This window comes from Scyliorhinus torazame, chromosome 5, assembly GCF_047496885.1.
Source record: "Scyliorhinus torazame isolate Kashiwa2021f chromosome 5, sScyTor2.1, whole genome shotgun sequence".
NCBI classification, from domain to species: Eukaryota; Metazoa; Chordata; class Chondrichthyes; order Carcharhiniformes; family Scyliorhinidae; genus Scyliorhinus; species Scyliorhinus torazame.
The window spans coordinates 8,022,779-8,038,238 of NC_092711.1; the positions used below are offsets into that span (position 1 = coordinate 8,022,779).

Sequence of the window (15,460 nt, forward strand, 5' to 3'; positions counted from 1 at the left end):
TTTCCCACAATTCCCCTGCTCCCGGCCTGCCTTCCCGCTGGCTCCGATCCCTCCTCCATAGGCCGGTTTCCCATAATCCCCTGCTCCCGGCCTGCCTTCCCGCTGGCTCCGATCCCTCCTCCATCGGCCGGTTTCCCACAATCCCTTGCTCCCGCCGCCCTCCCCCCCCCGTCAACCTAAGGTTAGGCCTCAGGCTTCTTGCTCACACCCAGGGCCCGGCCTAGCGATTGGCCCACCCTGCTGATTGAGCTCCGTACAGCGGTCCGCGATTGGCCCCAACGCGCGATGGCCGCCTTCAGTGAAGGCCGCCGCGCCCCCTGGTGGTCCTGGGAAGGGTTAACGTCCAAGCCAAGGCCCGGTTCGCCAAGAGGGTCGGGATGGGGGAGGGTGGGGGAGGGGATTTGGGGCGGGTGCGTGGGGGGGGGGGGGGGGGGGGATCCCTCAAGGGCTGAGACAGAGAAAGGATTGGTGGGCAGGGTGGGGAGGGGGTGGAGACAGAATGAAGTCCATTCAGGCCGTCTGGCTGATGCTGCCCCTTTGAGGGTTCCCCGTCAACGCCCCTCGCAAACCCCCCCCCCCCGTCTCCCCCACCCGTAACGCGACCCTCTTTCCCCCCCCCCCCCTCCCCCCACCCCCGGCCTCATCCTCCCTCTAACCCCCCTCCCCCCTCAGTCTCTGCAGCCTCAGTAATCGTACTCGCAAATGTAGTACATCCTGCGGGCACAGTCCTTGTCCCACCATTTCCCGTCGTCCGTGGAGAGGGCCACGCAGTTCTCCCGCGCGCCGCCATTGGGCTGTCCCAGCTGGGCGTCCTGGAACCAGTGGTCGGAGCGCGTCACCCGCGCGCCGTCCTGGAAGACGTACAAGCCCTCGCTGTGCCGGTCCGTCACCCCGATCCAGGCCGGCCAGTTGCCCGGGGCGAAGAAGGCCTTGGTGTAGGTGGCCAGGGCCTCCACCTCGGCGGCGCCGCGCGGCATGGCCAACCGCCCCCCACCGGCGCGGCAAAGCCGGGCGCCGTCATCGAACGTCTCGAAGGCCTTGACGCCCAGGAAGCACTTGGCGTTGACGCGGCGGCCCTTGGCACAGGCTGGGAAGAGCGGGGTGGGGCGGTGGGGTGGGGGGGGGGGGGGGAAGAGGGCAGAAAAATGTCAATCGATCATCAAGCGATTGGCACCCGACCCGCACCCCACTGGCACCAAGTCAAACATCACCCAACAACTTGACCAAATGTCACCAAGTCCCCACCCAACCCCTTTCAGTTACCCCAGAGAAGTGGCCACCCACCGATTGGCCAATTTCTGATCGCCCTGAACATGGGAACATAGAATTTACAGTGCAGAACGAGGCCATTCAGCCCATAGAGTCCGCACCGGCCCTTGGAAAGGGCGTGCCACTTAAGCCCACGGCCCCACCCTATCCCCGTCACCCAGTAACCCCACCCAACCACTACGCGCCACTCTGCAGTGAAATGGTCTCGGATTGGATGGTCCTTCAGTGAAATGGTCTCTGATTGGATGGTCCTGCAGTGAAATGGTCTCTGATTGGATGGTCCTTCAGTGAAATGGTCTCTGATTGGATGGTCCTTCAGTGAAATGGTCTCTGATTGGATGGTCCTTCAGTGAAATGGTCTCTGATTGGATGGTCCTTCAGTGAAATGGTCTCTGATTGGATGGTCCTTCAGTGAAATGGTCTCTGATTGGATGGTCCTTCAGTGAAATGGTCTCTGATTGGATGGTCCTTCAGTGAAATGGTCTCTGATTGGATGGTCCTTCTGAGTTTCTCATTAGTCCCCCTGAATAATGTGCTCTGATTGGTCTATTACCTCCACCCCCAACCCCCCCCCCCCCCCCCCCCAGTAAAACACTCACTCATTAGCTATGCCAACCCTTTGGACCATCCAGTAGGAAGACAGGCTCTTCCCGCCTCGGAGATAGGTCATTGGGAATGATCTCCCCCGCCCGCCGTGACGCCGCCCCCCCCCCCCCCCCCCTCCCCGCCGTCCACTCACCACGCAGTTCCCCGATGCCCCTGCGGTTGGCGAAGGTGGCGTCGGAGATGTTGGCGATGGCCTTCTGCACCTCGCCCAGTTTGGCGTTGAGCCCGGAGACTTGGGCGGCGGCGGAGGCCTCCAAGTTGTGCTGGCGGTCCCTCAGTTGCTGGATGGCCGCCTCCTGCTGGTCGACCCGGGATTCTGCGAGGGGAAGAGACCGCTCCGTCGTCAAGGCTGTGACATGCTACGTGAAACCCGCCTTAACCACCGCCCCCCCCCCCCCCAGCCCGGGCCACATGGTGTTAGGGACAGGCGAACAAACACTCCCATCAATGAGGGAGGCACGCTTAAAAGAGGCGCGAGGCAGAGAGGAGGGGGGGCAGAGATGGTTAGGGAGGGAATTCCCGAGCTTAGCGCCCCCTGCAGGCAACTGAAGGCGCGGAGTGATGGGTATCGGGGATGCTGGAGAGGCCGGGATTTGAGGGACGTAAAGATCTCGGAGGCGTGTAGGGGCTGGAGGAGGTTACAGAGATAGGGAGGGTTGTAGGGGGTTGGAGGAGGTTACAGAGAGAGGGAGGGTTGTAGGAGGTTGGAGGAGGTTACAGAGAAAGGGAGGGTTGTAAGGGCTGGAGGTTACAGAGATAGGGAGGGTTGTAGGGGGTTGGAGGAGGTTACAGAGAGAGGGAGGGTTGTAGGGGGCTGGAGGAGGTTACAGAGATAGGGAGGGTTGTAGGGACTGGAGGAGGTGACAGAGATAGGGAGGGTTGTAGGGGCTGGAGGAGGTTACAGAGAGAGGGAGGGTTGCAGGGGCTGGAGGAGGTTACAGAGAGAGGGAGGGTTGTAGGGGGCTGGAGGAGGTTACAGAGATAGGGAGGGGTGTAGGGGCTAGAGGAGGTTACAGAGATAGGGCGGGTCGCAGGGGGCTGGAGGAGGTTACAGAGATAGGGAGAGTGTAGGGGCTGGAGGAGGTTACAGAGATAGGGAGGGGTGTAGGGACTGGAGGAGGTTACAGAGATAGGGAGGGGTGTAGGGGGTTGGAGGAGGTTACAGAGATAGGGAGGGTTGCAGGGGGCTGGAGGAGGTTACAGAGATAGGGAGTGTTGTAGGGGCTGGAGGAGGTGACAGAGATAGGGAGGGTTGGAGGAGGTTACAGAGAAAGGGAGGGTTGTAAGGACTGGAGGTTACAGAGATAGGGAGGGGTGTAGGGGCCTGGAGGAGGTTACAGAGATAGGGCGGGTCGCAGGGGGCTGGAGGAGTTTACAGAGATAGGGAGGGGTGTAGGGGCTGGAGGAGGTTACAGAGAGAAGGAGGGTTGCAGGGGCTGGAGGAGGTTACAGAGAGAGGGAGGGTTGTAGGGGGCTGGAGGAGGTTACAGAGATAGGGAGGGGTGTAGGGGCTGGAGGAGGTTACAGAGAGAGGGAGGGTTGTAGGGGGATGGAGGAGGTTACAGAGATAGGGAGGGTTGTAGGAGGCTGGAGGAGGTTACAGAGATAGGGAGGGGTGTAGGGGGCTGGAGGAGGTTACAGAGATAGGGACAGTTGTAAGGGCTGGAGGAGTTTGCAGAGATAGGGAGGGGTGTAGGGGCTGGAGGAGGTTACAGAGATAGGGAGTGTTGTAGGGGCTGGAGGAGGTGACAGAGATAGGGAGGGCTGTAGGAGGTTGGAGGAGGTTACAGAGAAAGGGAGGGTTGTAAGGGCTGGAGGTTACAGAGATAGGGAGGGGTTAGGGGGCTGGAGGAGGTTACAGAGATAGGGTGGGTCGCAGGGGGCTGGAGGAGGTTACAGAGATAGGGAGTGTTGTAGGGGCTGGAGGAGGTGACAGAGATAGGGAGGGTTGTAGGAGGCTGGAGGAGGCTACAGAGATAGGGAGGGGTGTAGGGGGCTGGAGGAGGTTACAGAGATAGGGAGGGGTGTAGGGGGCTGGAGGAGGTTATAGAGAGGGTTGTAGGGGCTGGAGGAGGTTACAGAGATAGGGAGGGTTGTAGGGGGTTGGAGGAGGTTACAGAGAGAGGGAGGGTTGTAGGAGGTTGGAGGAGGTTACAGAGAAAGGGAGGGTTGTAAGGGCTGGAGGTTACAGATAGGGAGGGTTGTAGGGGGTTGGAGGAGGTTACAGAGAGAGGGAGGGTTGTAGGGGGCTGGAGGAGGTTACAGAGATAGGGAGGGTTGTAGGGACTGGAGGAGGTGACAGAGATAGGGAGGGTTGTAGGGGCTGGAGGAGGTTACAGAGAGAGGGAGGGTTGCAGGGGCTGGAGGAGGTTACAGAGAGAGGGAGGGTTGTAGGGGGCTGGAGGAGGTTAAAGAGATAGGGAGGGGTGTAGGGGCTAGAGGAGGTTACAGAGATAGGGCGGGTCGCAGGGGGCTGGAGGAGGTTACAGAGATAGGGAGGGGTGTAGGGGCTGGAGGAGGTTACAGAGATAGGGAGGGGTGTAGGGACTGGAGGAGGTTACAGAGATAGGGAGGGGTGTAGGGGGTTGGAGGAGGTTACAGAGATAGGGAGGGTTGCAGGGGGCTGGAGGAGGTTACAGAGATAGGGAGTGTTGTAGGGGCTGGAGGAGGTGACAGAGATAGGGAGGGTTGGAGTAGTTACAGAGAAAGGGAGGGTTGTAAGGACTGGAGGTTACAGAGATAGGGAGGGGTGTAGGGGCCTGGAGGAGGTTACAGAGATAGGGCGGGTCGCAGGGGGCTGGAGGAGTTTACAGAGATAGGGAGGGGTGTAGGGGCTGGAGGAGGTTACAGAGAGAAGGAGGGTTGCAGGGGCTGGAGGAGGTTACAGAGAGAGGGAGGGTTGTAGGGGGCTGGAGGAGGTTACAGAGATAGGGAGGGGTGTAGGGGCTGGAGGAGGTTACAGAGAGAGGGAGGGTTGTAGGGGGCTGGAGGAGGTTACAGAGATAGGGAGGGTTGTAGGAGGCTGGAGGAGGTTAAAGAGATAGGGAGGGGTGTAGGGGGCTGGAGGAGGTTACAGAGATAGGGACAGTTGTAAGGGCTGGAGGAGGTGACAGAGATAGGGAGGGCTGTAGGAGGTTGGAGGAGGTTACAGAGAAAGGGAGGGTTGTAAGGGCTGGAGGTTACAGAGATAGGGAGGGGTTAGGGGGCTGGAGGAGGTTACAGAGATAGGGTGGGTCGCAGGGGGCTGGAGGAGGTTACAGAGATAGGGAGTGTTGTAGGGGCTGGAGGAGGTGACAGAGATAGGGAGGGTTGTAGGAGGCTGGAGGAGGCTACAGAGATAGGGAGGGGTGTAGGGGGCTGGAGGAGGTTACAGAGATAGGGAGGGGTGTAGGGGGCTGGAGGAGGTTATAGAGAGGGTTGTAGGGGCTGGAGGAGGTTACAGAGATAGGGAGGGTTGTAGGGGGCTGGAGGAGGTTACAGAGATAGGGAGAGTTGTAGGAACTGCAGGAGGTTACAGAGATAGGGAGGGTTGCAGGGGCTGGAGGAATGAATGGGAGAGAGTAACAGAGAGCGGGAGAGAGTGACAGAGAGTGGGGGAGAGTGACAGAGAGCGGGAGAGAGTAGCAGAGAGCGGGAGAGAGTAGCAGAGAGCCGGAGAGAGTAACAGAGAGCGGGAGAGAGTAACAGAGAGCGGGAGAGAGTAACAGAGAGCGGGAGAGAGTGACGGAGAGCGGGAGAGAGTGACGGAGAGCGGGAGAGAGTAACGGAGAGCGGGAGAGAGGAACGAGAGCAGGAGAGAGTGACCGAGAGTGGGGGAGAGTGACAGAGAGCGGCAGAGAGTAACAGAGAGCGGGAGAGAGTAACAGAGAGCGGGAGAGAGTAACAGAGAGCGGGAGAGAGTAACGGAGAGCGGGAGAGAATAACGGAGAGCGGGAGAGAGTAACGGAGAGCGGGAGAGAGTGACGGATAGCGGGAAAGAGGAACGGAGAGCAGGAGAGAGTAACGGAGAGCGGGAGAGAGTAACGGAGAGCGGGAGAGAGTAACGGAGAGTGGGAGAGAGGAACGAGAGTGGGAGAGAGGAACGAGAGCGGGATAGAGTAACAGAGAGCAGGAGAGAGTAACAGAGAGCGGGAGAGAGTAACAGAGAGCGGGAGAGAGTAACGGAGAGCGGGAGAGAGGAACGGAGAGCGGGAGAGAGGAACAGAGAGCGGGAGAGAGGAACAGAGAGCGGGAGAGAGGAACAGAGAGCGGGAGAGAGGAACAGAGAGCGGGAGAGAGGAACAGAGAGCGGGAGAGAGGAACAGAGAGCGGGAGAGAGGAACAGAGAGCGGGAGAGAGGAACAGAGAGCGGGAGAGAGGAACAGAGAGCGGGAGAGAGTAACAGAGAGCGGGAGAGAGTAACAGAGAGCGGGAGAGAGTAACAGAGAGCAGGAGAGAGTAACAGAGAACGGGAGAGAGTAAAAGAGAGCGGGAGAGAGTAACAGAGAGCGAGAGAGAGCGGGAGAGAGCGACAGAGAGCGACACAGAGTGACACAGAGTGACAGAGAGCGGGAGAGAGTAACAGAGCTGGAGAGAGTAACAGAGAGCAGGAGAGAGTAAAAGAGAGCGGGAGAGAGTAACCTAGAGCAGGAGAGAGTAACCGAGAGCAAGAGAGAGTAAAAGAGAGTGGGAGAGAGTAACCGAGAGCGGGAGAGAGTGACAGAGAGCAAGAGAGAGTGACAGAGAGCGGGAGAGAGTGACAGAGAGCGGGGGAGAGTGACAGAGAGCGGGAGAGAGCGACATAGAGCGGGAGAGAGTGACAGAGAGCAGGAGAGAGTGACAGAGAGCTGGAGAGAGTGACAGAGAGCGGGAGAGAGTGACAGAGAGCGGGAGAGAGTGACAGAGAGCGGGAGAGAGTGACAGAGAGCGGGAGAGAGTAACAGAGAGCGGGAGAGACTAACAGAGAGCGGTAGAGAGGAACGAGAGCGGGAGAGAGTAACAGAGAGCGGGAGAGAGCGGGAGAGAGCGACAGAGAGTGACAGAGAGCGACACAGAGTGACAGAGAGCAAGAGAGAGTAAAAGAGAGCGGGAGAGAGTAACCGAGAGCGGGAGAGAGTGACAGAGAGTGGGGGAGAGTGACAGAGAGCGGGAGAGACTAACAGAGAGCGGTAGAGAGGAACGAGAGCGGGAGAGAGTAACAGAGAGCGGGAGAGAGCGGGAGAGAGCGACAGAGAGTAAAAGAGAGCGACACAGAGTGACAGAGAGCAAGAGAGAGTAAAAGAGAGCGGGAGAGAGTAACCGAGAGCGGGAGAGAGTGACAGAGAGTGGGGGAGAGTGACAGAGAGCGGGAGAGAGTAGCAGAGAGTGGGAGAGAGTAACAGAGAGCGGGAGAGAGTAACAGAGAACGGGAGAGAGTAACAGAGAGCGGGAGAGAGTGACGGAGAGCGGGAGAGAGTGACGGAGAGCGGGAGAGAGTGACGGAGAGCGGGAGAGAGGAACGAGAGCGGGAGAGTGTGACCGAGAGTGGGGGAGAGTGACAGAGAGCGGGAGAAAGTAACGGAGAGTGGGAGAGAGTAACGGAGAGCGGGAGAGAGTAACGGAGAGCGGGAGAGAGTAACGGAGAGCGGGAGAGAGTAACGGAGAGCGGGAGAGAGTGACGGATAGCGGGAGAGAGTAACGGAGAGCAGGAGAGAGTAACGGAGAGCGGGAGAGAGTAACGGAGAGCGGGAGAGAGTAACGGAGAGTGGGAGAGAGGAACGAGAGTGGGAGAGAGGAACGAGAGCGGGAGAGAGTAACAGAGAGCGGGAGAGAGTAACAGAGAGCGGGAGAGAGTAACGGAGAGCGGGAGAGAGGAACGGAGAGCGGGAGAGAGGAACAGAGAGCGGGAGAGAGGAACAGAGAGCGGGAGAGAGGAACAGAGAGCGGGAGAGAGGAACAGAGAGCGGGAGAGAGGAACAGAGAGCGGGAGAGAGGAACAGAGAGCGGGAGAGAGTAACAGAGAGCGGGAGAGAGTAACAGAGAGCAGGAGAGAGTAACAGCGAGCGGGAGAGAGTTAAATAGAGCGGGAGAGAGTAACAGAGAGCGAAAGAGAGTGACAGAGAGCGGGAGAGAGCGACAGAGCTGGAGAGAGTAACAGAGAGCAGGAGAGAGTAAAAGAGAGCGGGAGAGAGTGACAGAGAGCGGGAGAGAGCGACAGAGAGCGGGAGAGAGTGACAGAGAGCAGGAGAGAGTGACAGAGAGCTGGAGAGAGTGACAGAGAGCGGGAGAGAGTGATAGAGAGCGGGAGAGAGTGACAGAGAGCGGGAGAGAGTAACAGAGAGCGGGAGAGACTAACGGAGAGCGGTCGAGAGGAACGAGAGCGGGAGAGAGTAACAGAGAGCGGGAGAGAGCGGGAGAGAGCGACAGAGAGTGACAGAGAGCGACACAGAGTGACAGAGAGCAAGAGAGAGTAAAAGAGAGCGGGAGAGAGTAACCGAGAGCGGGAGAGAGTGACGGAGAGCGGGAGAGAGTGACGGAGAGCGGGAGAGAGGAACGAGAGCGGGAGAGTGTGACCGAGAGTGGGGGAGAGTGACAGAGAGCGGGAGAGAGTAACGGAGAGTGGGAGAGAGTAACGGAGAGCGGGAGAGAGTAACGGAGAGCGGGAGAGAGTAACGGAGAGCGGGAGAGAGTGACGGAGAGCGGGAGAGAGTGACGGAGAGCGGGAGAGAGTAACGGAGAGCGGGAGAGAGTAACGGAGAGCGGGAGAGAGTAACGGAGAGCGGGAGAGAGGAACGAGAGCGGGAGAGAGGAACGAGAGTGGGAGAGAGTAACCGAGAGCAGGAGAGAGTAACAGAGAGCGGGAGAGAGTAACAGAGAGCGGGAGAGAGTAACAGAGAGCGGGAGAGAGTAACGGAGAGCGGGAGAGAGGAACGGAGAGCGGGAGAGAGGAACAGAGAGCCGGAGAGAGGAACAGAGAGCGGGAGAGAGGAACAGAGAGCCGGAGAGAGGAACAGAGAGCGGGAGAGAGGAACAGAGAGCGGGAGAGAGTAACAGAGAGCGGGAGAGAGGAACAGAGAGTGGTAGAGAGGAACAGAGAGCGGGAGAGAGGAACAGAGAGCGGGAGAGAGTAACAGAGAGCGGGAGAGAGTAACAGAGAGCGGGAGAGAGTAACAGAGAGCGGGAGAGAGTAACAGAGAGCGGGAGAGAGTAAAAGAGAGCGGGAGAGAGTAACAGAGAGCAGGAGAGAGTGACAGAGAGCGACAGAGAGCGACACAGAGTGACAGAGAGCGGGAGAGAGTAACAGAGCTGGAGAGAGTAACAGAGAGCAGGAGAGAGTAAAAGAGAGCGGGAGAGAGTAACCGAGAGCGGGAGAGAGTGACAGAGAGCAAGAGAGAGTGACAGAGAGCAAGAGAGAGTGACAGAGAGCGGGAGAGAGTGACAGAGAGTGGGAGAGAGGAACAGTGAGCGGGAGAGAGGAACAGAGAGCGGGAGAGAGGAACAGAGAGCGGGAGAGAGGAACAGAGAGCGGGAGAGAGGAACAGAGAGTGGGAGAGCGGAACAGAGAGCGGGAGAGAGTAACAGAGAGCGGGAGAGAGTAACAGAGAGCGGGAGAGAGTAACAGAGAGCGGGAGAGAGTAACAGAGAGCGGGAGAGAGTAAAAGATAGCGGGAGAGAGTAACAGAGAGCGGGAGAGAGTGACAGAGAGCGGGAGAGAGCGACAGAGAGCGACACAGAGTGACAGAGAGCGGGAGAGAGTAACAGAGCTGGAGAGAGTAACAGAGAGCAGGAGAGAGTAAAAGAGAGCGGGAGAGAGTAACCGAGAGTGGGAGAGAGTGACAGAGAGCAAGAGAGAGTGACAGAGAGCGGGAGAGAGTGACAGAGAGCGGGAGAGAGTGACAGAGAGCGGGAGAGAGTGACAGAGAGCGGGAGAGAGTGACAGAGAGCGGGAGAGAGTGACAGAGAGCGGGAGAGAGTGACAGAGAGCGGGAGAGAGTGACAGAGAGCGGGAGAGAGTGATAGAGAGCGGGAGAGAGTGACAGAGAGCGGGAGAGAGTAACAGAGAGCGGGAGAGACTAACGGAGAGCGGTAGAGAGGAACGAGAGCGGGAGAGAGTAACAGAGAGTGGGAGAGAGCGACAGAGAGTGACAGAGAGCGACACAGAGTGACAGAGAGCAAGAGAGAGTAAAAGAGAACGGGAGAGAGTAACCGAGAGCGGGAGAGAGTGACAGAGAGTAAGAGAGAGTGACAGAGAGCGGGAGAGAGTGACAGAGAGAGGGAGAGAGTAACGGAGAGCGGGAGAGAGGAACGAGAGCGGGAGAGAGTAACGGAGAGCGGGAGAGAGTAACGGAGAGCGGGAGAGAGTAACGGAGAGCGGGAGAGAGGAACGAGAGCGGGAGAGAGGAACGAGAGCGGGAGAGAGTAACAGAGAGCGGGAGAGAGTAACAGAGAGCGGGAGAGAGTAACAGAGAGCGGGAGAGAGTAACGGAGAGCGGGAGAGAGGAACGGAGAGCGGGAGAGAGGAACAGAGAGCCGGAGAGAGGAACAGAGAGCGGGAGAGAGGAACAGAGAGCGGGAGAGAGGAACAGAGAGCGGGAGAGAGTAACAGAGAGCGGGAGAGAGGACAGAGAGTGGGAGAGAGGAACAGAGAGCGGGAGAGAGGAACAGAGAGCGGGAGAGAGTAACAGAGAGCGGGAGAGAGTAACAGAGAGCGGGAGAGAGTAACAGAGAGCGGGAGAGAGTAACAGAGAGCGGGAGAGAGTAACAGAGAGCGGGAGAGAGTAAAAGAGAGCGGGAGAGAGTAACAGAGAGCAGGAGAGAGTGACAGAGAGCGACAGAGAGCGACACAGAGTGACAGAGAGCGGGAGAGAGTAACAGAGCTGGAGAGAGTAACAGAGAGCAGGAGAGAGTAAAAGAGAGCGGGCGAGAGTAACCGAGAGCGGGAGAGAGTGACAGAGAGCAAGAGAGAGTGACAGAGAGCAAGAGAGAGTGACAGAGAGCGGGAGAGAGGAACAGTGAGCGGGAGAGAGGAACAGAGAGCGGGAGAGAGGAACAGAGAGCGGGAGAGAGGAACAGAGAGCGGGAGAGAGGAACAGAGAGCGGGAGAGAGGAACAGAGAGCGGGAGAGAGGAACAGAGAGCGGGAGAGAGGAACAGAGAGCGGGAGAGAGGAACAGAGAGCGGGAGAGCGGAACAGAGAGCGGGAGAGAGTAACAGAGAGCGGGAGAGAGTAACAGAGAGCGGGAGAGAGTAAGAGAGAGCGGGAGAGAGTAACAGAGAGCGGGAGAGAGTAACAGAGAGCGGGAGAGAGTAACAGAGAGCGGGAGAGAGTAAAAGATAGCGGGAGAGAGTAACAGAGAGCGGGAGAGAGTGACAGAGAGCGGGAGAGAGCGACAGAGAGCGACACAGAGTGACAGAGAGCGGGAGAGAGTAACAGAGCTGGAGAGAGTAACAGAGAGCAGGAGAGAGTAAAAGAGAGCGGGAGAGAGTAACCGAGAGTGGGAGAGAGTGACAGAGAGCAAGAGAGAGTGACAGAGAGCGGGAGAGAGTGACAGAGAGCGGGAGAGAGTGACAGAGAGCGGGAGAGAGTGACAGAGAGCGGGAGAGAGTGACAGAGAGCGGGAGAGAGTGACAGAGAGCGGGAGAGAGTGATAGAGAGCGGGAGAGAGTGACAGAGAGCGGGAGAGTGTAACAGAGAGCGGGAGAGACTAACGGAGAGCGGTAGAGAGGAACGAGAGCGGGTGAGAGTAACAGAGAGTGGGAGAGAGCGTCAGAGAGTGACAGAGAGCGACACAGAGTGACAGAGAGCAAGAGAGAGTAAAAGAGAGCGGGAGAGAGTAACCGAGAGCGGGAGAGAGTGACAGAGAGTAAGAGAGAGTGACAGAGAGCGGGAGAGAGTGACAGAGAGAGGGAGAGAGTGACAGAGAGCGGGAGAGAGTGACAGAGAGAGGGAGAGAGTGACAGAGAGCGGGAGAGAGCGACAGAGAGCGGGAGAGAGCGACAGAGAGCGGAAGAGAGCGACAGAGAGCGGGAGAGAGCGACAGAGAGCGGGAGAGAGTGACAGAGAGCGGGAGAGAGTAACAGAGAGCGGTAGAGACTAACGGAGAGCGGTAGAGAGGAACGAGAGCGGGAGAGAGTAACAGAGAGCGGGAGAGAGTAACGGAGAGCAGGAGAGAGTGACAGAGAGCAGGGGAGTGTTAGAGTGTAATCACTTATCGATGATTGCCTCTCCCCAGCCCTGTTGCCTCTATTTTACACTGCTTGTATCAGACCCGGACACCCTTACTGATGTTTGTCACTGGATGTAGAGCCCTCATTCTCCCTCTCTGTTCACCCTCCCACGATGTCATTCTGTGGCCTGGGCTAACACCGATCGCCATGAACCACATGGAAAATTAAACAGGAATATAAATGTTGACGTACATCAGAGTGCCAGAAATTACAGGAAGTGTTAGACCACTGCCCCAGGTACGAACAACCCAAACATTCATCTCCAAATACCTATCTGTGAGTCAGTATAATCACAACACACCTCTGAACCCATCTCACCGTACATCTGTATTCCTTACACAATCTCTATCACTCTATCTTCACTCTCTCCATAATTCTCTCTCTCTCAACCTGTCACTCGTTCACTCACTCCCTATCACTTTGCTTCTCTCTCTGTCTCTCCCTCTCTCCCCACTCTCTCTCTGTCTCTCTATCTCTCCCCCTCTCCCTCTATCTCTCCCCCCTCTCTCTCTGTCTCTCTCTCTCTGTTTCTCTGTCTCTCTCTCTGTCTCCCTCTCTCTGTCTCTCTCTCTGTATCTCTCTCTCTGTCTCTCTCTCTCTGTCTCTCTATGTCTGTCTCTCTCTCTGTCTCTCTCTCGCTGTCTCTCTCGCTGTCTCTCTCTCGCTGTCTCTCTCACTGTCTCTCTCACTCTCTCTCTCTCTCTGTCTGTCTCTCTCTCTCTCTCTGTCTCTCTCTCTCTGTCTCTCTCTCTCTGACTCTCTGTCTGTCTCTCTCTCTGTCTCTCTCTCTCGCTGTCTCTCTCACTGTCTCACTCACTGTCTCTCTCTCTCTCTGTCTCTCTCTCTCTGTCTCTCTCTCTCTGTCTCTCGATGTCTGTCTCTCTCTCTGTCTCTCTTTTGCAGTCTCTCTCTCTCTCTCTTTGTCTCTCTCTCTCTGTCTCTCTCTCACTGTCTCTCTCTCACTGTCTCTCTCTCTCTCTCTCTCTCTGTCTCTGTTTCTCTCTCTCTCTCAGTCTCCCTCTCTCTGGCTCTCTCTCTGTCTCTCTCTCTCTCTGTCTCTCGATGTCTGTCTCTCTCTCTGTCTCTCTTTTGCAGTCTCTCTCTCTCTCTCTTTGTCTCTCTCTCTCTGTCTCTCTCTCACTGTCTCTCTCTCACTGTCTCTCTCTCTCTCTCTCTCTGTCTCTGTTTCTCTCTCTCTCTCAGTCTCCCTCTCTCTGGCTCTCTCTCTGTCTCTCTATCTCTGACTCTCTCTCTCTCTCTCACTCAAGCTCTCTAAAAGTCTCTCGCTCAAACACTCACACCCTCCAGCCTTTCTCGTCTCTCTCTCTCTGCTCGCAGAAAAATACTTTTCACTGTACCTCGGTACACGTGACAATAAACAAATCCAATCCAATCTCTCTGTCTTTCTCTCTCTGACTCTCTCTCTCTCAAGCTCTCCAAACATCTCTCTCGCTTGAACACACACTCTCTTCTCTCTCTCTCTCTCTCTGTCTTTCTCTCTCTGTCTCTCTCTCTCTCTCTCTCTGTCTGTCTCTCTACCTCTGACTCTCTCTCTCACTCAAGCTCTCTAAATGTCTCTCGCTCAAACACTCACACTCTCTTGTTTTTCTCTCTCTCTCTTTCTGTCACTCTCGCTCTCTCTCTCTGTCACTCCACCTCTCCCTCTCTCTCTTTCTCTGTCTCTCTTTCTATGTCTCTCTCGCTCTGTCTCTCTCTGTTTCTCTGTCTCTCTCTCTCTGCCTCTCTTTCTCTGTCTCTCTCTCTATCTGTCACTCTCGCTCTGTCTCTCTCTGTCACTCCATCTCTTCCTCTATCTCTCTTTCTCTGTCTCTCTCTCTCTCTCTCTGTCTCTGTCTCTATCTCTGTCTCTCTCTCACTCACGGTCTCCAAATGTCTCTCTTGCTCGAACACTCACACTCTCTCTTCTCTTTCTCTCTCTGTCTATCTCTCTCTCTCTCTCTGTCTTCTTCTCTCTGACTCTCCCTCTCTCTGTCTGTCTCTCTCTCTCTATCTTTTTCTCTCTCAAGCTCTCCAAATGTTTCTCTCGCTCGAACACTCACTCCCTTGTCCTTCACTGTCTCTCTCGCTCAGTCTCTCACACTCTGTTTTCCTCTCTCACTCCCTGTCTCCCTCTCTCTGCCTGTCTATCTCTATTTCTCTATCTGTCTCTCTCTTTCTATCTCTCTCTCTTTCTCTCTCACCCCTCCTGTCTCTCTCTATCTCTTGTCTCTCTCTGTCTCTCTCACTCTCCCTGTCTCACTCTCTCTTTCTCTCTTTCTATCTCTTTTCTTTTGTCTCTCTCTCTCTCTATCTGTCTCTCTCTTTCTACCTGTCTCTCTTTTTATCTGTCTCTATTTCTCTCTCTCTCTGTCTCTCTAAATGTCTCCCTTGCTCAGTCACTCATACACTCGGTTTTTCTCTCTCTCTCTCTCTCTGTTCCTCTTTCAATCTCTCACTCTCCCTGTCTCACTCTCTCTTTGTCTCTTTCTCCCTCTTTTCTCTGATCTCTCTCTCTCTCTCACACAGTCTCTTTAAATGTCTCTCTCGTTCAGTCACTCTCACTCTCTATTTTCCTCTCTCTCACACCCTCCTTGTCTCTTTCTATTTCTTGTCTCTCTCTCTCTCATTGTCGCTCTCTCACTCACTCCCTCTTTCTCTCTCTCGCTCCATCACTCTCTCGCTTTGTCAACCTTTCTCCGTCCCTCCCCCTCTCGTTCTCTCGCAGTCGCTGTCTCTCTCTCCCTCTGTCACTTCCTCACTCGTTCTCGGTGTCTCACTCTCTCTCCCTCTCTCTCTCTTGCTTTCACTCTCTCTCTCTCAGTCTCTCTCTTACCAAGTTTGTACAATGCGGTTTCGAGTTGGGACTGGTGTCCTGCAGTTGGTGATGAATCTTGTCCTTGTTTCGATGCTGGGGCGGAGACTTCTAGTCTAGCCAATGGTGCGGAGATGTCTGGTTGTCTAGCCAATGGCGCGGAGATGTCTGGTTGTCTAGCCAATGGTGCGGAGATGTCTGGTTGTCTAGCCAATGGTGCGGAGGTGTCTGGTTGTCTAGCCAATGGCGCGGAGATGTCTGGTTGTCTAGCCAATGGCACGGAGATATCGTCTTGTCTAGCCAATGGCGCGGAGACGTCTGGTTGTCTAGCCAATGGCGCGGAGACGTCCGGCTGTTTGGCTGGTGCTGCGGAGATGACCGGCGGTGAGAAGGCTACCAATTGGCCGATGGGTGCTGAGACAATCCCCGGTTGGCCAATGGGCGGAGAGGAGAGCCTGGCTTGACCAATGGGGGTGGAGGAGGCCTTCAGTTGGCTTGACACAGGCACGGAGACCCCTGATTGGCCAGCTACTGGTACGGAGACCCCTGGTTGGCCAAACAGCGGCGCGGAGACCTGCGGTTGGCCAAT

General features: G+C 56.5%; 1 protein-coding gene across 1 annotated transcript in view; it reads right to left on the reverse strand.

The window, feature by feature from the left end:
- Positions 1-639: 639 nt before the first annotated feature.
- Positions 640-15,460, reverse strand: part of LOC140422589 (uncharacterized) — a gene marked incomplete at its 5' end in the record, with an annotated part of 15,679 nt that continues 858 nt past the window's right edge. The window contains 3 exons of the mRNA XM_072507596.1: positions 640-1,087; positions 2,009-2,191; positions 14,893-15,460. The exon at positions 14,893-15,460 is cut by the window's right edge and continues 858 nt beyond it. Coding sequence (XP_072363697.1) covers positions 684-1,087; positions 2,009-2,191; positions 14,893-15,460 — 1,155 coding nt within the window. The remainder of the gene's footprint in view (positions 1,088-2,008; positions 2,192-14,892) is intronic.